General features: G+C 44.1%; 1 protein-coding gene across 5 annotated transcripts in view; it reads right to left on the reverse strand.

Annotated features, from left to right (window-relative positions):
* Positions 1–5,226: 5,226 nt before the first annotated feature.
* Positions 5,227–17,398, reverse strand: part of SORCS1 (sortilin related VPS10 domain containing receptor 1) — a gene marked incomplete at both ends in the record, with an annotated part of 468,623 nt that continues 456,451 nt past the window's right edge. The window contains 3 exons of one of the 5 annotated variants that reach the window (XM_079793712.1): positions 5,227–5,300; positions 10,087–10,247; positions 10,372–10,477. In XM_079793712.1, the coding sequence (XP_079649838.1) occupies positions 5,227–5,300; positions 10,087–10,247; positions 10,372–10,477 (341 nt within the window). Of the gene's footprint in view, positions 5,301–8,229; positions 8,295–8,435; positions 8,572–9,142; positions 9,172–10,086; positions 10,248–10,371; positions 10,478–17,398 lie in introns of those variants that run through there. The other 4 variants (XM_079793713.1, XM_079793714.1, XM_079793716.1 and 1 more) reach the window with 4 other exon arrangements.

The raw sequence follows: 17,398 nt of genomic DNA on the forward strand, positions 1-17,398 counted from the left end.
ATAAAACAAAAACAACTCTTGGTCACATGTGCTCATATGCATAAGAGGCACAGAGCTTCATTTGGAGTTACTGCAAAAACACTTTCACTCCGTGGGACAAAGTGGGGATGAAAGGTCTTGTTCTGCAATCAGGCCACTGAAAGGAAACCTTGTGCAGAGGCCTGAGAACTGCAGTAAGGAATCCAGTCTCTAATGGGCTAGGCCGGGTCTGTCTGTGGTTTACATGCAGCACTGGTTTACAGGAGCAGCTGGGTCTCAGACTCTTAGTGTCCCTATTTGGAAAACACTTTCTCTATAACCACTTGTTTACTGAAGTTAGTAGCAACTGTCAGTTCTTTCCTCCAGGAGGGCTTAGATGGCTTATCTTCCCTCTTACCACCTCAAATAAGGTCAAAAGGAATATAAGTCTATTTGTGTAACTCAGTAGTAAGGGCTGAGATGGGATTTGGTTGGTGCTTTCAAAAGAATGATATCTCTTCCTTGTGTAAACCCTTTCCCACCACCGTATTGGAGCAGGGAACCGTGTGAACATGCACTTTTCTTGTTTTGAACCATCACCACCGTGTGGCTTACCTGTAGGAGTGGAGGAGAGGGTGGTAGAATGGAGACAGGAGCACGCGTGTCCATTCTGACTTAGTACTTGATGAACTATGTGACCGTGGACATGGCGTCTTAAACTTCCCAGAACAAGGTTTCTGCATTATTAAATGAATATTCCTACCTTAAAGCATTTGCATGTTTAAAATCATTTATTCTTTATGACATAGGAAACGTACCACACTTAACCAACTTTTCTTCTTTCCTTTCAATAGCTCATTGACCCCTACTTATATCAAACCCTTCATTTTCTGTCCCATAGTCCCAATACCCTCACAATATGTTGCATATGAAAAAGAAGAAATACTATTTATGGCACATTTGGTAATAATCTATAAATTTGGAATATAATACTAGGCTGAACAAATAACTTCTGAATTGTTTATCTGATATATTTTTTTAAAAAATCAATAGTTATCTGCTCTAGATTTCCTGGGAGCATTTTCAGCTTATTTCTATAGGAAAAATCTCATCTCATGTTAATGATTATTTTCCTTGTTCTTGCTAATCTAGCAATTCACCTTAAAAAAATGTGCATGTGTGTGAGAGCAATCCATTTTACCAACTTATGTCTACCCTCCCTCATGGATGCCCAGAAATCTGATTTCATAAATCCCCAGAAACATCAATTCAACCCCAACCAGGAAAAAAACTTCTGCAGAGCGAGAAGGACAAACTGAGTCTTTTCTGGTATTCTTCCAGACAGAAACTTGGTCAGGCATGTCACCCAGGATGGCCCATCTCTCTTGTTATGAGCCGTGTGAAACGCATCACACTGAAGGATTCGGAAAACAGTCCTCATTGCATTTTTCTCTTTGCTAATCCAGCTCATGAGACAACTTGGATTTGGAATTGACCTAGTGGTGTTTCTAAGCTGCCCAAGCTTGAGGCCTGTCTAGTTTTGGAGTCTTGACTCACCACCTACTAACTATAGAGATGAGTGTTTGTTTGTGTAGTTTTGTCAATGAGAAATACTAGGTGAACACAGAAAACTACACCCAGCTGTGTAAAAATACAGCCATGTAAAAATACATAGAAGATGGTCATAAAGGAGGAAAAGTAATAGTGAAGCTGGCCCCACAGTGCTTGTAGTCTGTGGGCTAGTTTCAAACAAGGTAAAAAGAAAAAAAAAGAAAAGAAAAAAATACATAGAACACACACACCCCTCATACATCTACCAGCTACCTCCATTTGCCTTGTGTGTTTTCAGCCATACCATCCATTCAGTGGTACAACTTTCAGATTTCACCTTTTAACAATAACCACAAGCTGTGAGCACTCCATTGCCCGCCTTCACAAGCAGCGAGCCTCAGGTATTTTTCAAGGGAAGTGTTTTATTTGTGTATTTATTTCTTCACCATTTAACATGAATGAAACTGTGATACCATTTTTATTCGGTTTTGCTATGGTCTACGGTAAATGTTTATGTCCCCCATAAAATCCATATATTTAAATCTAACACCCAGCGTGAAGGTATTTCAACATGGGGTCTTTGGGAGGTGATTAGGTCATGGAGGGCAGAGCCCCCATGAATGGGGTTAGTGCCATTATAAAACTATATGAAATAGACCCCCTTGAGATCCCTTGCCCTTCCTACCATGTGAGGACCCAGCAAGAAGGCACCATCTCGGAATCAGAGAACAAGTCTCCTGAATTTGTCGGCACCTTGATCTTGGATTTCTAAGTCTCCAGAACTGTGAGAAACACATTTCTGTTGGTTGTAAGCCACCTAGTCTCTGGCCCTGTGTTATAATAGTAGACTAAGACACACTTGTATCTTTAATGTGTCGCTGACACATTGAACAGATACAAGAGAAAGTTTCTGTGTTGTGTCCCGGTCCCAGTTTTTCCTAAGCCATGTGGTTTTTACTGTGCTATTTTGCATAGTGTGGTGAGTTTTAGGAAATGTATGTTACATAATAGAATTGACTATAAATATGTGATTCCTGTGGAAATTCCTGTGGAAATTCCTGTGGAAGCTATTTTGTCCTTAAACTCAGAAGCATCTCTAAATGGTTTTGAGGTCCCAAGTTGTTTGTTTTCTGGTTGAGGTTCCACAACTGACTTTGAAAAAGTTGGCACAATGTATGTGTCTTCAAATGGCTGGTTTCTTTTTATCTTTCAGATCTCAGAGAAGCCAGGGCCAACACCCCCTCTCCCATGCCCATCCCCGGTCACTCTGCTCCCTCCTATGTTTTATTTTTCCCTATCAATGTCTTAAAATGACCCTATATTATGATTGCATATGTTACAGTAAACAACGTTTATTTGTTCATTGTTCCTATCAGACTACATGCTCCTGAAGAAGTCTGAACCACATATGGATTAATAAATACCTGTATTCTGAAAACCAACGATTACTTTTCATGTGTTGAAAATGAAAACTATAACAGCTTTTTCCTTGTATGTGTCCAACTGGAATTATTTGGGGTTCCCCCACTAGGAAGTATTACCCTAACAAGCATTTTCAAAATACTATTAAGTCCTAAGAAATAGGTAAACAGATTACATAATAATTCAGAAACGAAACAGTCTGTTTTTCACACTGGTTTCTAGCCAGTTTTTTTTTTCTTTTCTAAACTGCAATTGTTTTACTAAAATTAATACCTAAGAATAGCTTCCTGACTTCAGCAGCTTGAGGGATAACTGAGAGGGAGGGTAAACATGTGTTCTTGATAAACAACTGGGGGTCAGACACCTCAGAGCTCGCTGCTAAATAAAATGGACTTGCTCACAATACCTGCAACTGAAAATTCAGGGTTTTGTCAGCAAACATTTATCTAGTGCCCTCTAATGGCAATGTCCAGTGCTAAAGACTGAAGGAGTGAAATGAAAAGGAAATCAAGATCTTCCCCTAAATGAGCACAGAACCTGGTGAGAAAGGCATAACGTGGCACACAGAAACACAATCCCAAGTCTTAAATCCATGTTGTTTAAAGGGAAATATATGAAAGAATGTCACAGAGAAAGGAGCATCTACTGTTTATAAGTGCCTTGGGGTTGGGGGAGATTTGTCGGCTTCGATGTGGACTGAACTTGAAGGTTCTGTGCCAGTTACCTGCCTGTGTTCTCTCAAGTCCACTCCCCACTGCTCCCTGCTTTGCTTTGTACTTCAGGGAACTACGTTTCCCAGGCTTCCCTGCCCCACGCTGGTGGCTGGGAGTGCTCAGTGGGAAGCATCCACTGGAGATGGAGTCCAGAGTTTGGGAAGCATAGCTGACTATCATCCTGCAGTCCTCCGTGTCTCCTCCATGGCTCCAACAACTGCCAGACACATCCTTCACCTGGTGGTCCTAGGTCTTGGCCTCTGGGAATCCTTGTGTCCTTCCAGCCCAGGGAAGGTAAAGGCTTCCTATTGATGCTAAACTTGGAGTCGTCTCCCTTTCCCCCTTTTGGCATCTTGGTTCTTCAATTACTCAAGCTAGAAACTCCCTGTATCAAATCCTCTCTGTGTGAAATCTCTAGTGAGGATTCTGCTTGACTTCCTGGACCCTCAGGGACACAGGAGACAAACTGCACCTGGTGGGGAAGAGTGGCGTAGGCTCAGGCCTGGAAGAGAAGGAAGGTTCAGAAGGCAGATTTAACCTGTGGGAAGGAAAGGTTAAAGGCCACCTGACAACAACAGGAATCCTGCATGCTGAGCCTCATGACTCTTTGGGAAGGCTAAGGAGGGTTATGTGCCTACACACATATTTTAATCAAATATAAAGACAAAACGTTGCCCAAGAAGAGACGTGTTGGGTCAGCCATGAGGCCAATCCACCAAGTTTAAATGGGCTATTTGAGACTCTCGGGAATGACTCACCCACTCAGAATATCAAAGCTGGGAGGTGTCTTGGTCTTTCAAATGATATGCATGAGGGTTTTTGAATGTTGGAAGTGCTTTGCTCAAGGTCACACAGCTGGCACAGACAGAAGGGGAACGCCACTCTCTTAATTCCAGGTTCAAAGGCAATTTCACACTACCATTGGAGCTTTACCATTCCCCAAGTTCATTTCAAGCAGGTTTGGTTCTTCGGTAACTCCAAGATTATGAACAAATTTGAGTGGGTTTGTTCCATAATAATCACTTCTAATTTTGAGCTAACAATAATGAGCATGTTAGGTATTTCAAAGTAACCTGTTTGGAGTAATTTTTAAATAGAATAAAGCAGGAAACATTATATAGTCAACTGAAATGTAGACAGAATTCAGGTGGTAGAATATATTCTCCTTTGTTAGCAAAAAACAAAAGAAAAAATCAATCCATCAATCAATCATCCTTCCAGCCTGTGACGTTTACTATAGTCTCATAAAATTAGCCTTTACGAAATCCTCAGGTGTGGTCCAGTACCACACTTTGAGAAACAAGGAGGTAAATCACTTCTGTATCAAGACTGAATGTTAAGTTTTGGGATAAAATAAACACCTTGAAACCAAGATTTTAGAGACATTATCTGTTTAATAAATATGATTGTAAAAGCAATAAACAAGAGCAATTATACATTACACTACATAGTATTTAACAAAAAAATACATCAAAAAAGTCATTTGAAAATTAGAAGTAGTTCCAATACTATAAGAAAACTTTATTTTTTTTTTAAATTGGCTTCCTATAAAAATAAGTTGGCAAATGAGGGATTTCAATGCTCAGTTGGAATCCTGGAAAAACACAGAACAGCTGCCAAGCACCCCATTGCTCTCAAAGTTGCTGTTTTGAACTTCTGGAAAAAAAAAAGCAAAGCAAACCTCTGCATTTTGGACAGTGAACCCAATTAGGAATAAGGCAAGGGAGAAAATGTGGGTTGGGGTAATTCAGGGTAGAGCATGCACAGCTTGCCTTCTGAGATTTTGAAAAACATTGTGATGGCAGATTTTCATCTTGCCCTGAATCTTACCCTCTACATCTATCCCTCCCCACCCACTCTTCTGGCCTCAAGCCCACCAAACTCTGCCTGATGTTTGCACCTGCTGTTAGCAAGTAGGTAGGCACTTGGGTCCCTCCCATCTTTAGACTATTATTCCTAAGTTCTCTTTGGGGACTGAGCTGGAATGGCCTAGTACAGTGGTTCTCAAACTTCAGTGTACTTCCCAATTGCATGAGGGGCTTGTAAACACAGATTGATGGGCTCCATCCCTGGAGTTTCTGATTCAGTAGAGATGGGGTGGGGACCCAAAACTGCCATTCTAACAAGTCCAAGGTGATGCTGATACTGCTGGTCCAGTACCACACTTTGAGAAACACGGAGCTATATCTTAAGAACAATGAGATTCCTACTGAGCAGTACCTTGCCTCTTGAATCTCCTACAGGTAGGAGAGGCACATGAGGACCTGGGAGATGCTGCATCTAGAGCTGGTCACTTCCCAGAATGTCAAGCATCTCATGTCCACCTCTGCTTTTAGTTAGGACTTACAAGCCCATTCTTCCCTATGTCTTCTCATGTCATCATTCATTTATCCCTTCAACAAATCATCATCTTTATAGACACTCTAGGCAAGGCACTGTGCTAGATCTGAGTGTTAGTCCCCTTTTCATCATGTTCCAATTATAATGAATAGAACTGCAACTCTGAGGACTCCCTGGGCCTCTTTTGGTTCCCAAACACTTTGTCTTCCAGATTAAATTTGGGAGGCGCCAACTGAAGAGGATCAATGAGGATGTTTCCTATGGGATAGGAAGCCTGGCAGGTCAGGGAGCAATTGCCTTCTACAAATAGATGGCCGCCTCAGGCATAATCCACTTCCCAAATTCATAACGGGCATCTTCAACCATAAAAACTTCTGCTTGATTAACTTCTAACGTCAGCTTGGCTAGTCTTCCTCTGCCTGGGCTACCAAAGGGCCAGGGTCCTCGGGATCTTTAGGACACCCAGAGCCCTGTCATACCCTGTTGTTGACCAAGAAGGAGGCTGTGCTCCGAGTAGTTTTTTTTTCAAAACTGTTTCTCCTGAATTTTAGAGTGGGCTTTGCCCAATCCAGAATATTCCAAGGGCTTCTGCTGAACATACTTTCGTTTCCTTCTTTCTCAGGGGGCCTTCTCTCCTGATTGCCCGGGGAACACTGGAATTTCTTCATGCTTTGAGCCAATCACTTTAGTTAGTGGGCTAACTCCTCCCCTTTATGCTATTAATGTTGCCTTTGCCAATACTATGATACTCAGAGATCTGGGAGCACGCAAGTGAAATGGCTGGGATCATCCTATACAATCAAAATCTCATCCTCATGTAAGACAAGACCTCTGTATATTTTCAGACCTTTTGACACTCTTGAACATTGAACCCATTAACCTGCTTCTTCTTCTGGTGAAAACGGTTTTATTTTACAAATATTTTTACTCTACTTGTGAGATAGGAAATACTGGATACAACAACCATCACAGAAGAAAATTGCCCTGCCATACAGTAACATGTTCAAAACATTTCTCACAAGAATCTTCTAAAACCTGCCTGCACGAGAATTTTGTGAGGGTGTGAGGATACCACCATTCATCGGAATGCTTTCTTTGCCAATGCACACGGCCAGGTCTGAACTGCTCTGCAGACATACAACTCTTTCACACACACGGTATGTTTCCAGGGGGGAGAGGACAAGGGTATTTGGAAGAGGAGGAGACAGAGGGTACATGAAGCTGAACCCTGCAAGGCAGGATGCAGCTGGTCAGTGAGTACGGAAGCTGGCATGCTTGCGAGTGTCCAAAATTGACAGTGACGAGGAACCTGTGGGCGGTGGAGGTAGGGTTGGCAGAGGCTAGGCCAGTATTTAGGGAACATCAGGGTTAAGGTCCAGAATCTAGCAACATGTTTGGGAAGAAAAGGCAGGAACAGGGGAAGGGTAACTCGGGGACCGGAAGGGAGAGATACAAAGACATCTACAGATCATGACCACAGGGACAGCAAACAAATGGGAAGGCAGGTCCAGGGGTAACTAAGATTCTGTTTTTCATATAAATTGGAGGAGGAGTAAAGAAAGCTGTGAGGGAAGCAGTCATAACCGGAAAGGATGAACAGGAAACACAGGTCCACTCCTGACATGCTTGCAATTGCCAGCTGTCCTTCCCTACTCTGCCTGCATACGGGGAACTTCAACTCAGAGCTTTGTCCCCATGGCCACACAGGATGCAGAAAGCAGCCTTGTGGCCACTGCTGGCCAACACAGCCACCAGATAACTTGGAAGTGGACGTGGCAATGAGGAAGATGGAACAGAGAAATAGCTCCGGGTTTTGAACGTCTGTGCATGTCCTGGTGTCTTGTGAAAAGGGGCTGGCGTGGCTCAGCCACCCATCAGCTGGTAGAGCTGAAATAGCTGTTAAATCTAGAGCCAAGAAGAGTTCCAAAAATGCATGCAGATTTCCTTGGCCTGTATATGTTAGGAATTGTCTACAAACACGACGGATCAGAAAAAGAGAGAGAGAGAAGAGAGGGGGAGGGGAGTGTTTTTCCATGAAAAGAGAGCACCTGTCCACTGCCCCTCCGAGCGTGTTCTCAAGGTACCGTCCACATGCACAGGCTTAAAGCTAGCAACCCTTGTTGTCTGTGTCTGGAGAATTGAAAAGTCCCGATGCAGTGAGTGTTTGTTTGTCTGGATTTTGATTGTTTTTACTTTATTTGTTTGGTTTGTTTGTTTTTGTGTTGTTTTTACTGGCGTCCTCCATTCAAACATTTACATAGGTAGGGATTTCTTTTGTGCTTTGATTCTCAGCAACTATGGAAATACTTCCTGGCAAAATAGGAAACAGAACGACAGAGGAAAGAAAGAAAACACAGAGTTAGTGGTCATGAAGGGTGATGCGCTTGACAAGAGCGAAATTCTTTCCTGATGGGTGGCAAGCAGGTCGCCTGGAGCCTCTGGGGGTTTTCCTTAAATTGCAAAGTGTGCCCCAGCAGATCCCCGCTTTGGCGTTGCAGGTGGAGTGGCGTGTCTTGCTCTTTGCAATCGGAGAGATGAGTCACCGGGTTGAGCAGAAGGGGAGGGAGGGGAGGGTAAAGCTACTCTCCTAAGAGAAAACGTGTAACACTTACTCATTTAATGACACTGGAAATAGAAAGGTGTCAGAGACTTTGCAATGTCCTGGCGAGGGAGGGAGGGCTACTTTGATAAAGTAAAACAGCGGCTGTGCTTCAGACCCCGTGGAAATGGGATTGAAAACCAAATGACCCACAGAAAGGCAACCTAGAAGCTCCGGCTGTAAACACACCGGGTGAACGCCTCTCTGGGCCTGAAGACAGAAAAGCCTTTTTCTTTCCAACCCAAAGCAATTACGCATGTATCGCCCTGTCTCCCCAAATAAAAGAGAGCGCGCTGTGAAAACCGGACACCCGATGTGGCTGCAGCGGTTATTATTACCTCCAGCACGAGCCAGTCATTGCATTTAAATTTCCCCTTAATACAGCCACGGGACTGTCCGCTATCCGTTTAAAGACAGGGCGATGTTTTCGTTTAGGTACTCATTTTTCCCCCAAGTGACAATCTTATCAGGGCCTGCTAGGTGGCTTGGCATCATCACATTAGCGTGAAGCATGAATGGTTACATAGTAATTTATCCGTCGGAGTCAGCATTGCAGGGTCTAGGTGGGAACAGTTACGGCTTCAACTCCTGTTGCCAACAGACAGGAGGAAACAAGAAGAGAAATGGATCACAATGGTGGCCTCACGCATTTGGCTAACTTCTTGGGAAATGTTCTCTGCCATCAATAATAGGATCTTGCAGACACCCTGGAGACTCTAGTCCTAGCTGTTGGATTTGCATGCTTACGTCACAGGCTCTGTTGATATATAAGGAAGTCCTTTTTAACACTTCTAGTAGGGGGGCAGGGAAAAAGGAGAAAGAGAGCCATCTAACCGGCCAGTATCTCTCAGGAAAGCCCACTCCTGGGATGTTCTACAAACTCGGTGCCTCTTGTCCTTAAAATTCTCAGGTTCTATATTTTCTGGGGGACGATTTTTAGATTACTGCTAGATTTTTTTTTTTTTTTTTTAAATCCCAGGGTGATCGGGCTGTCACTCCTCTCCTAAGCCTCCTTATGTCACTGTTCCAGTGAGGTCGATCAGTGGGGCTGGGGAAAGCAAGTCATGGTCATGAGAGGTATGGGGAGTCCCAGAAAACCTCGTGGGGTCTCAAGGTGAGGCTGCCATATCTTGTTGTGGTCGTCACGTACCCCATCCCTCACACCCTGCCCGGCCCTCCAGGCCACCAGGGTCAGCCCTTCCCGAGTCTTGTCAGAGCCAATGTTTTTTGCTCTTTGCCCAAGAAAGCGTATAGACCAACGTTTGAGCAAGGGGTTTTGCAAAAAGAGGAACAAAGCCATGAGGGGGAGGGGGACAACTAGACAGGAGCAGGAAGGCTTTTTCCCTCCGAGGGGAGGAAGCAGGGAAGGAGTTATCTTAGCTGCTTCTCGGAGGGATGTTAGCGCAGAAAACAGTGGTTATGTCAAGCCAGAAAGGGGTTAGAGAGAGAGTCAGCCGCCAACTACTCAGGCTGAAGGGCTGACAGCTACTGGGAATCATTTACCTAGGAGCTGGGATTCCACCTTCTCATCTATCAGCTGGCCAGGCCTCCTTAGTTCAGTCTGAGAGATATGGGGCCTGTTTTCAGTGGGACTGACTCGACTGACCATCTCCCGTTCTTTCTCATTTTGCATCTGGGCATAAACATTAATCCCGGGGATCTTCCTAAAACATTAACAGACACCATCACTGCCATGCGCGGGAGACGGGCATCACTTGCGACACGTGCTTCTGAACCTGTCCCGGAGAAGGCAGAGGGTGGGGGAGCCAAGGACGGAGGCACACGTACCTTTTAAACTTGTAGATGACGAACACGGCCAGCCCCACGAACACCACGGAGAGCAGCATCAGCATGGCGGATCCACTGTGGGTCGGAGTGAGGTCGATCAGTGGGGCTGGGGAAAGCAAGGCATGGGCGTGAGCAGGGACGTGGGCAGGCGGGACTCTGTGGGAGGCTCACGGTGCTCACCTAGAGGCATGGGGAGTCCCAGAAAACCTCGTGGGACCTGCATATAAGACGAATGTCACACAGCCGACGTGTGGGTGTGTCAGAGCCTGTCCCAAGCTCTAGAATGTACCAGCCGGCCTGTCCCAGAGGGGCAGTGAAGTCAGATGACTTGGATTCAAGGCCAGCTCCACTACAACCAAGGTGTGGTACCCTGGGTAAGTCATTTCAGCTTAATGTGCCTCATGGGCTGAGATGAGAACAGCAGTGCGTATCTCATGGGGCTTTGGCTAGGATCGAATGAGTTAATGCATGCAAAGCACTGATAACAGTGCTAGGCACAAATTAAGTCTTCTATAAATATTAGCTTTTATCACTACTGCTGCCACTATTTTTTCTAATCAATATTTATAATAATATACTTAGTCAATTTTCCTATAATCTGAATGCAAGCTTTTCCTTCTCAGCAATGCAGATAATCAGAAAATCTACCAAAGGAATATGTATATGAATTATCCATTTTTTTTCTCACTCCTATCCCAGTCCTTGTTATGTGAAAGGAAGAAGTGAAAAGTAGTCACAGAGCATGCTAATGTTTTTTACACACAGAAAACCGGTAGCTTAGTGAATATATCTCAAGGGCTGGGGGAGGGGTGTGCAATCAGGTGTGGTTTCCACAACCTCTGAAGCCCTGACAGCTCATGCCAGGAAGCAGCGGCCTTCTAGGCAAGTTGAATTCACCTTTCAGACTAAACAGATGCCTTTGCTACCATAGAAGATTCTCCCTCCCGGAGTTTGCCCTTAGATTGCAGCTCCAGGGAACATCTCTCTCCACTCCCAAACCTCTTCCATCTCAGGGCCAAACCTGTTGTACTTTAAAACTTTGTTTCCAATTAAATTTTGCCCTCTTGAAAACTGACATTTTGCAAAAATAGCATAGCTCAAGCATAAAAGACAAGCAACATGTATCTCTCTGAAGTCTTAGTGCTGACCTTTTAATGTCCATCAATTGAAGCAAAGCTTGATACTCAGAAATGTGGGTGACCTTTAAGCACCACTTTCTTTGGCTTTTCTCTGTTGAGAGCCAAAAGTGCAAAGTTTTGGTCACTAAAATTCAAGAGCAGGTGACTGTAATACGGACGGTCTCCGACAAGGCTCGAGGCTGCTCTAGGCTGTCTGGTTATCCTATATAATAAAAGGCTAATATGCAAATCAACTGAATGGTGGAATGACTGGTCACTATGACAAGCACTGACCACTAGGGGGCAGACACTCAATGCAGGAGCTGCCCCCTGATGGTCAGTGCACTACCACAGGGGGAGCACCGCTCAGCCAGAAGCCCTGAGCCAGGCTCACGGCTGGTGAGTGCAGCAGTGGTGGTAGGAGCCTCGCCCACCTCCGGGGCAGTGCTAAGGATGTCCGACTGCTGGCTTAGCCATCAGTTGGACATCCCCTGAGGGCTCCCAGACTGCGAGAGGGCACAGGCTGGGCTGAAGGAACCCCCCCTCCCCTGAGTGCACTAATTTCGTGCACCGGGCCTCTAGTTGTAGGATAACAGCCCAGCCACACAATAACCCCTATGTACTGTGAAGTATATTCCATACACCAAATCATTTGGTGAAAAACAAAGTCAAGTCCTCTTTCCTAGAAAACAGGCTCAGTTGTGTTAGTAGAATCAGCCTTTAGGAAGCACTAAGATGAGGCACCCCAGTGATTCTCTCTCCTCTGTAAGTCAAGCAGCACTTAAGCTGTGAGGTGTGAGTCTGCAGATCTGTGTGTGGAAGATGCAGGGAAACACCCATGGCACAGGTGGCTTTAGCTGGAAATCATAGAATAGAGGTCTTTTTCAGGTACTTAACACAATGCCATCAGCAAAAGAGTCCAGAAATATTTCAGAATTCTCACCCAAATCAGGGCAGAGAACACCTGTTAGTCATAGACATCAACAATGACTCACAAATGGAAGGCAGGACCTATGGTCTCCACTGCACAGATAAGAACAATGAGATTCCCATTCATTAATGTTGTTCCAAAGGGGTCAGAACCAATAAGTGGAAGAAATAAGACTTGACTCCAAGTCATTTATCACACACTCAGCAAACATGCGCGCACACAAACACACACACGTGCACGAACACACACACATTTCATATATACTCAACCCAGGGCTTGCATTTCAGTGATGGATAGCAGAAATTTTAAAAGATAGTTTTCAGACAGAGAATTAAGGCAAGAACAATAGCACAATAAGCAAATGAACAAATGGCACAAGTTAAAATATTAAGTTTTAAAATCATAGATCATACACTTTGAAACTTGGATGACACGTATGCACACATATATGTATATATGTGTATTATGTGTGCCTAGAGAAATGAAGTCTCATGGATCGACCACCTGTTTCCATGACCATAAATCCACAGACGGTATTATCATTTCCTTTCTACCTTCATCCACTCCCCACAACCCCCAACCACTGGATTATTTTGAAGCAAATCTCAGCTACCTTACAAATTCATATACAACTCTAAAAGATAAGGTCTCTTGCTCTCTCCACATTATCACGATTAAGGAAATGATAATAGGAAGATATTTTAAAAGCAATCTTCTAATGCAAACCTTTACTTTGACTGGGAACAAATGGAGACCCAGAGAGGACGAAGATGGTTAGGATGGTTATTTGCTAAACTTCTAATTCCTAGATGAAGGTTCTTTTAGAATAAGCAGAATATCAGTGTTGTGGTGTAACTAGGAAGAATCTTAAGCCTGCTTTAAAGGGTTGGCATTTGAAATAAATGAAAAGCTTAAGAGAAGAAATTACTTTGACTAGCCTCTCTCTAAGACAGAAAGCCAACACACACACACACACACACACACACACACACACACACACACACACACTATTCCTCTTCCCTTCCCCCATCACTAGCTTAACTCTTCCAATTCTAAACCATTCCCACTCAAACCACATTCCTAAGCAAGTGGCATTAATACTGTTTAGTAATTAGCACATTATTTTGGGAAATGAGCTTCTGTGTCCCATGTTCTAAAACGCATACTGTCTTCTCCCTCTCCCACCCCTTCTGCACTTCACAGAGGCAGGCCAGCGGCAAGCAGATGCAGCAGGCAGAGGCGGGAGGGAGACCGATACCATTGCCCTCTGTGTTCTTCTTGCTGCTCTGCGCCTGCATATAAACAGGCCATTATTGCTCCACACAACAGCAGCTGCATGTCTTAGTTTGCCCAACACTTAGGTGCGTTTGTATGTTTTGCTGAGGAATGGAAAATTGTGATAAATGGGCTTTAGCTTGTTGTGTGGAATTAGCAAAACTTAATCCCTCTCCAATTGCAGCATAAACAAGGTGGAAGCAGAGGGGAAAGTGCTGAGCAGTTTATCTGCCATTATTCATGCACAGAGCAATAAGGACAGGACAGCACTAGAAGTCACCGGACATTTCTCAGTGTGGGTGCTGGCAAACACAATTCTAAAATCCCATGAGGAACTCAGAAATGCACCAAATTTTCACCTTCTGTGCATGAACACCTAGATTGATTATAATAATAGCCATGCTTACAGTAATAACAATAGTCTTGATATATAGTGAGGGCTAAATAAATGGTCACAGATTGCATGTGTGAGAGCAAAGTCAGAATTCCACATTTAGGGTGAATTAATTGATAGATATGGTCCCTTTTGTGGAATCAGATTCTGACTCTTCCACTTATGGGCTAAGTGGCTTAAACTGAATCTCAGTTTCCTCATCTACATAATGGAAATAAAACATGTTTATTTTAGAAAGTTGTGAGAATAAGGTAAGATAATATTTTTAAAGCCCTAGCATAGTGTCTGGTACATGGCCAATATATTTTTTAAAAATATATTTTTATTGATTTCAGAGAGGAGAGAGAGAGAGAGAGAGAGAGAGAGAGAGAGAGAGAGAGAGAGAGAGAGAGAAACATAAATGTACACAGAAACCAAGATGGCGGCATAGGTAAACACCTGAACTTGCTGCCTTGCACAACCACTTCAAAACTATAACTAAAAGACAAAACGGATATCATCCAGAACCACAGGAAGGCTGGCTAAGTGGAAATTCTACAACTAGAAGGGAAGAGAAAAGTACACTGAGACTTAGAGGAGCTGTGGAAGTAAAGGCAGAGGTATGGAGGCGTGCGCTGAGAGGGCTGGCAACTGAGTACGTGGCTATCTTTTTCAATCAGGAGGGAGACACAAGCTCCTGACTGCTATGAACTCCAGTTCTGGGCGAGACTCTGGGGACCCAGACTCATAAGGGGAGAAACTGGACTGTCTGGCAGCAGGCAGAACTCGAGGGCAGCTTTCTCTCAGAGGTGCTTGCAGCGATTACCAAGGAACACTGAGACCCAGGGGCCTTTTAGGGCAGGGCTGACGGGAAGCCATTGTTGTTTGCTCTGCCCTGAGACTCTGCCCCACCCCAGCTGTGCACAGAGGCTTTTGCATATGAATGGCCTGGTCCTTTGAAATCTAAACTTACCTAACACACTGCAGCTGAGTCAGTGAGACCCAGAACATCCAAAAGAAGGCCCAAGGCCCCACAGCAGCTTGCATTGCTTCACAGCTGGGCCTCATCTGGGCACCTCCAAAACCCAAACAAAGAGGAATCTGTAGATCTCTTCATAGCTCCTGCTGGGTGGCCTCAGGCAGAGGCTAAATTAGCACCTCCTTGGAAATCCAAGAGCCAGTGTACCCAAGGGTCAGAGTAGGACCATCCAGATTACAACTCCTCAGATCCATAAGGGACACACTCAGGGGGCAGACTCAGTGAGCACCAAAGCCCCACTGAAGCAAGTCTTGCCTCATAAGGGTGTCTCCAGCACAGAAGTTCTCCTATCGTAGACACAGCTGATCCTCACAGCCAATTGGCCTGGAGGTACCAACAATAATCAAGGCTTAACTACAAGATACCAACAATGATACCAACAACAATCAAGGCTTAACTACAACAAGACTGTGCACACAGCCCACAAAGGGGAGCACCAAGAGTGTCCACCTCAGGTAACTGGGGAGGCTGAGCCACTGGGCCCTATAGGACACCTAGCACACAAAGCCACTCTATTAACACAGGGAAGCAGCCAAAATGCGGAGACAAAGAAACAGGTCACTAATGAAAGAAATGGAGGAAAACAAATGACTGAATATAGAATTCAAAACCACGGTTATAACATTTTTCAAGAATTTTCTAGAAAAGGCTGATAAATTTAGTGAGACCCTAGAGGATATGAAAAAGGACCAATTAGAAATTAAGCATACACTGACTGAAATAAAGAATAATATAGAGAGATCCAACAGGAGATTAGAGGATCGCAAGAATCAAGTCAAAGATTTGAAATACAAAGAAGCAAAAAACACTCAACGGGAAAAGCAAAAAGAAAAAAGAATCCAAAAATATGAAGATAGTGTAAGAAGCCTCTGGGACAACTTCAAGTGTACCAACATCCAAATTATGGGGGTGCCAGAAGAAGAGAGAGAGCAAGATATTGAAAACATATTTGAAGAAATAATGACAGAAAACTTCCCCCACCTGGTGAAAGAAATAGACTTACAAGTCCAGAAGCACAGAGAACCCCAAACAAAAGGAATCCAAAGAGGACCACACCAAGACACATCATAATTAAAATGCCAAGAGCAAAAGACAAAGAGAGAATATTAAAAGCAGCAAGAGAAAAACAGTTAGTTACCTACAAGGGAGCACCCATAGGATTGTCAGTTGATTTCTCAATAGAAACTATGCAGGCCAGACGGGAGTGGCAAGAAATATTCAAAGTGATGAATAGCAAGAACCTACAACCAAGATTACTCTACCTAGCAAAGCTATCATTCAGAATTGAAGGTCAGATAAAGAGCTTCACAGATAAGAAAAAGCTAAAGGAGTTCATCACCGCTAAACTAGTATTATATGAAATGCTGAAAGGTATTCTTTAAGAAAAGGAAGAAGAAAAATGTAAAGATAAAAATTATGAACACAAATACATATCTATCAACAAGTGAATCTAAAAATTCAAGTGAATAAAAAATCTGATGAACAGAATAATCTGGTGAATATAATAGAGTCAAGAGCATAGAAAGGGAGTGGACTGACAAATCCTTGGGGGGAAAGGGGTTTGGGGGTGCGGGAAGAGACTGGACAAAAATCATACACCTATGGATGAGGATAGTGGGGGGGCGGTAAGGGTATGGGGTGGGTTGGGAACTAGATGGAGGGGAGCTATGGGGGGGGGAAGAGGAACAACTGTAATAATCTGAACAATAAAGATTTAATAAAAAAAGAGAATCATTGATGGGGCTGCCTCCTGCATGCCCCACACTGGGGATTGAGCCTGCAACCCAGGCATGTGACTTGACCAGGAATCAAACCATGACCTCCTGGTTTATTGGTCAAAACTCAACCACTGAGCCACGTCGGCTGGGCATGCCCAATATCTATCTATCTATCTATCTATCTATCTATCTATCTATCTATCTATCTATCTAAAAGGCTAATATGCAAAGTGTCCCCTCAGAAGTTCGACTGGGAGACCAGAAGTTTGATCGCTTGCTATGACGTGTGCTGATACCAGGGGGTGGCACAGAACATGGCAGGCAACCAGCAGTGGTGGCAGGTTGCTGAGGGAGTGAGGGAAGGAGGAGGCGAGGAGTCGGGGGGAACCATGCAGTGGCAGCGCGCTGGTAGTGAGGGAAGGAGGAGGCGGGGAGGCAGGGAGGCAGTGAGGTGGGGAACCTGATGAGCCCTGATAGCTGGCCAGGCATAGAGACCCTACCCATGCACTAATTTCACACACTGGGCCTCTCGTTTTTAATATCGTCATATCATTGCTATCAGATAGCTGAAAG

This window comes from Cnephaeus nilssonii (assembly GCF_951640355.1).
Source record: "Cnephaeus nilssonii genome assembly, chromosome: 16".
NCBI classification, from domain to species: domain Eukaryota; kingdom Metazoa; phylum Chordata; class Mammalia; order Chiroptera; family Vespertilionidae; genus Cnephaeus; species Cnephaeus nilssonii.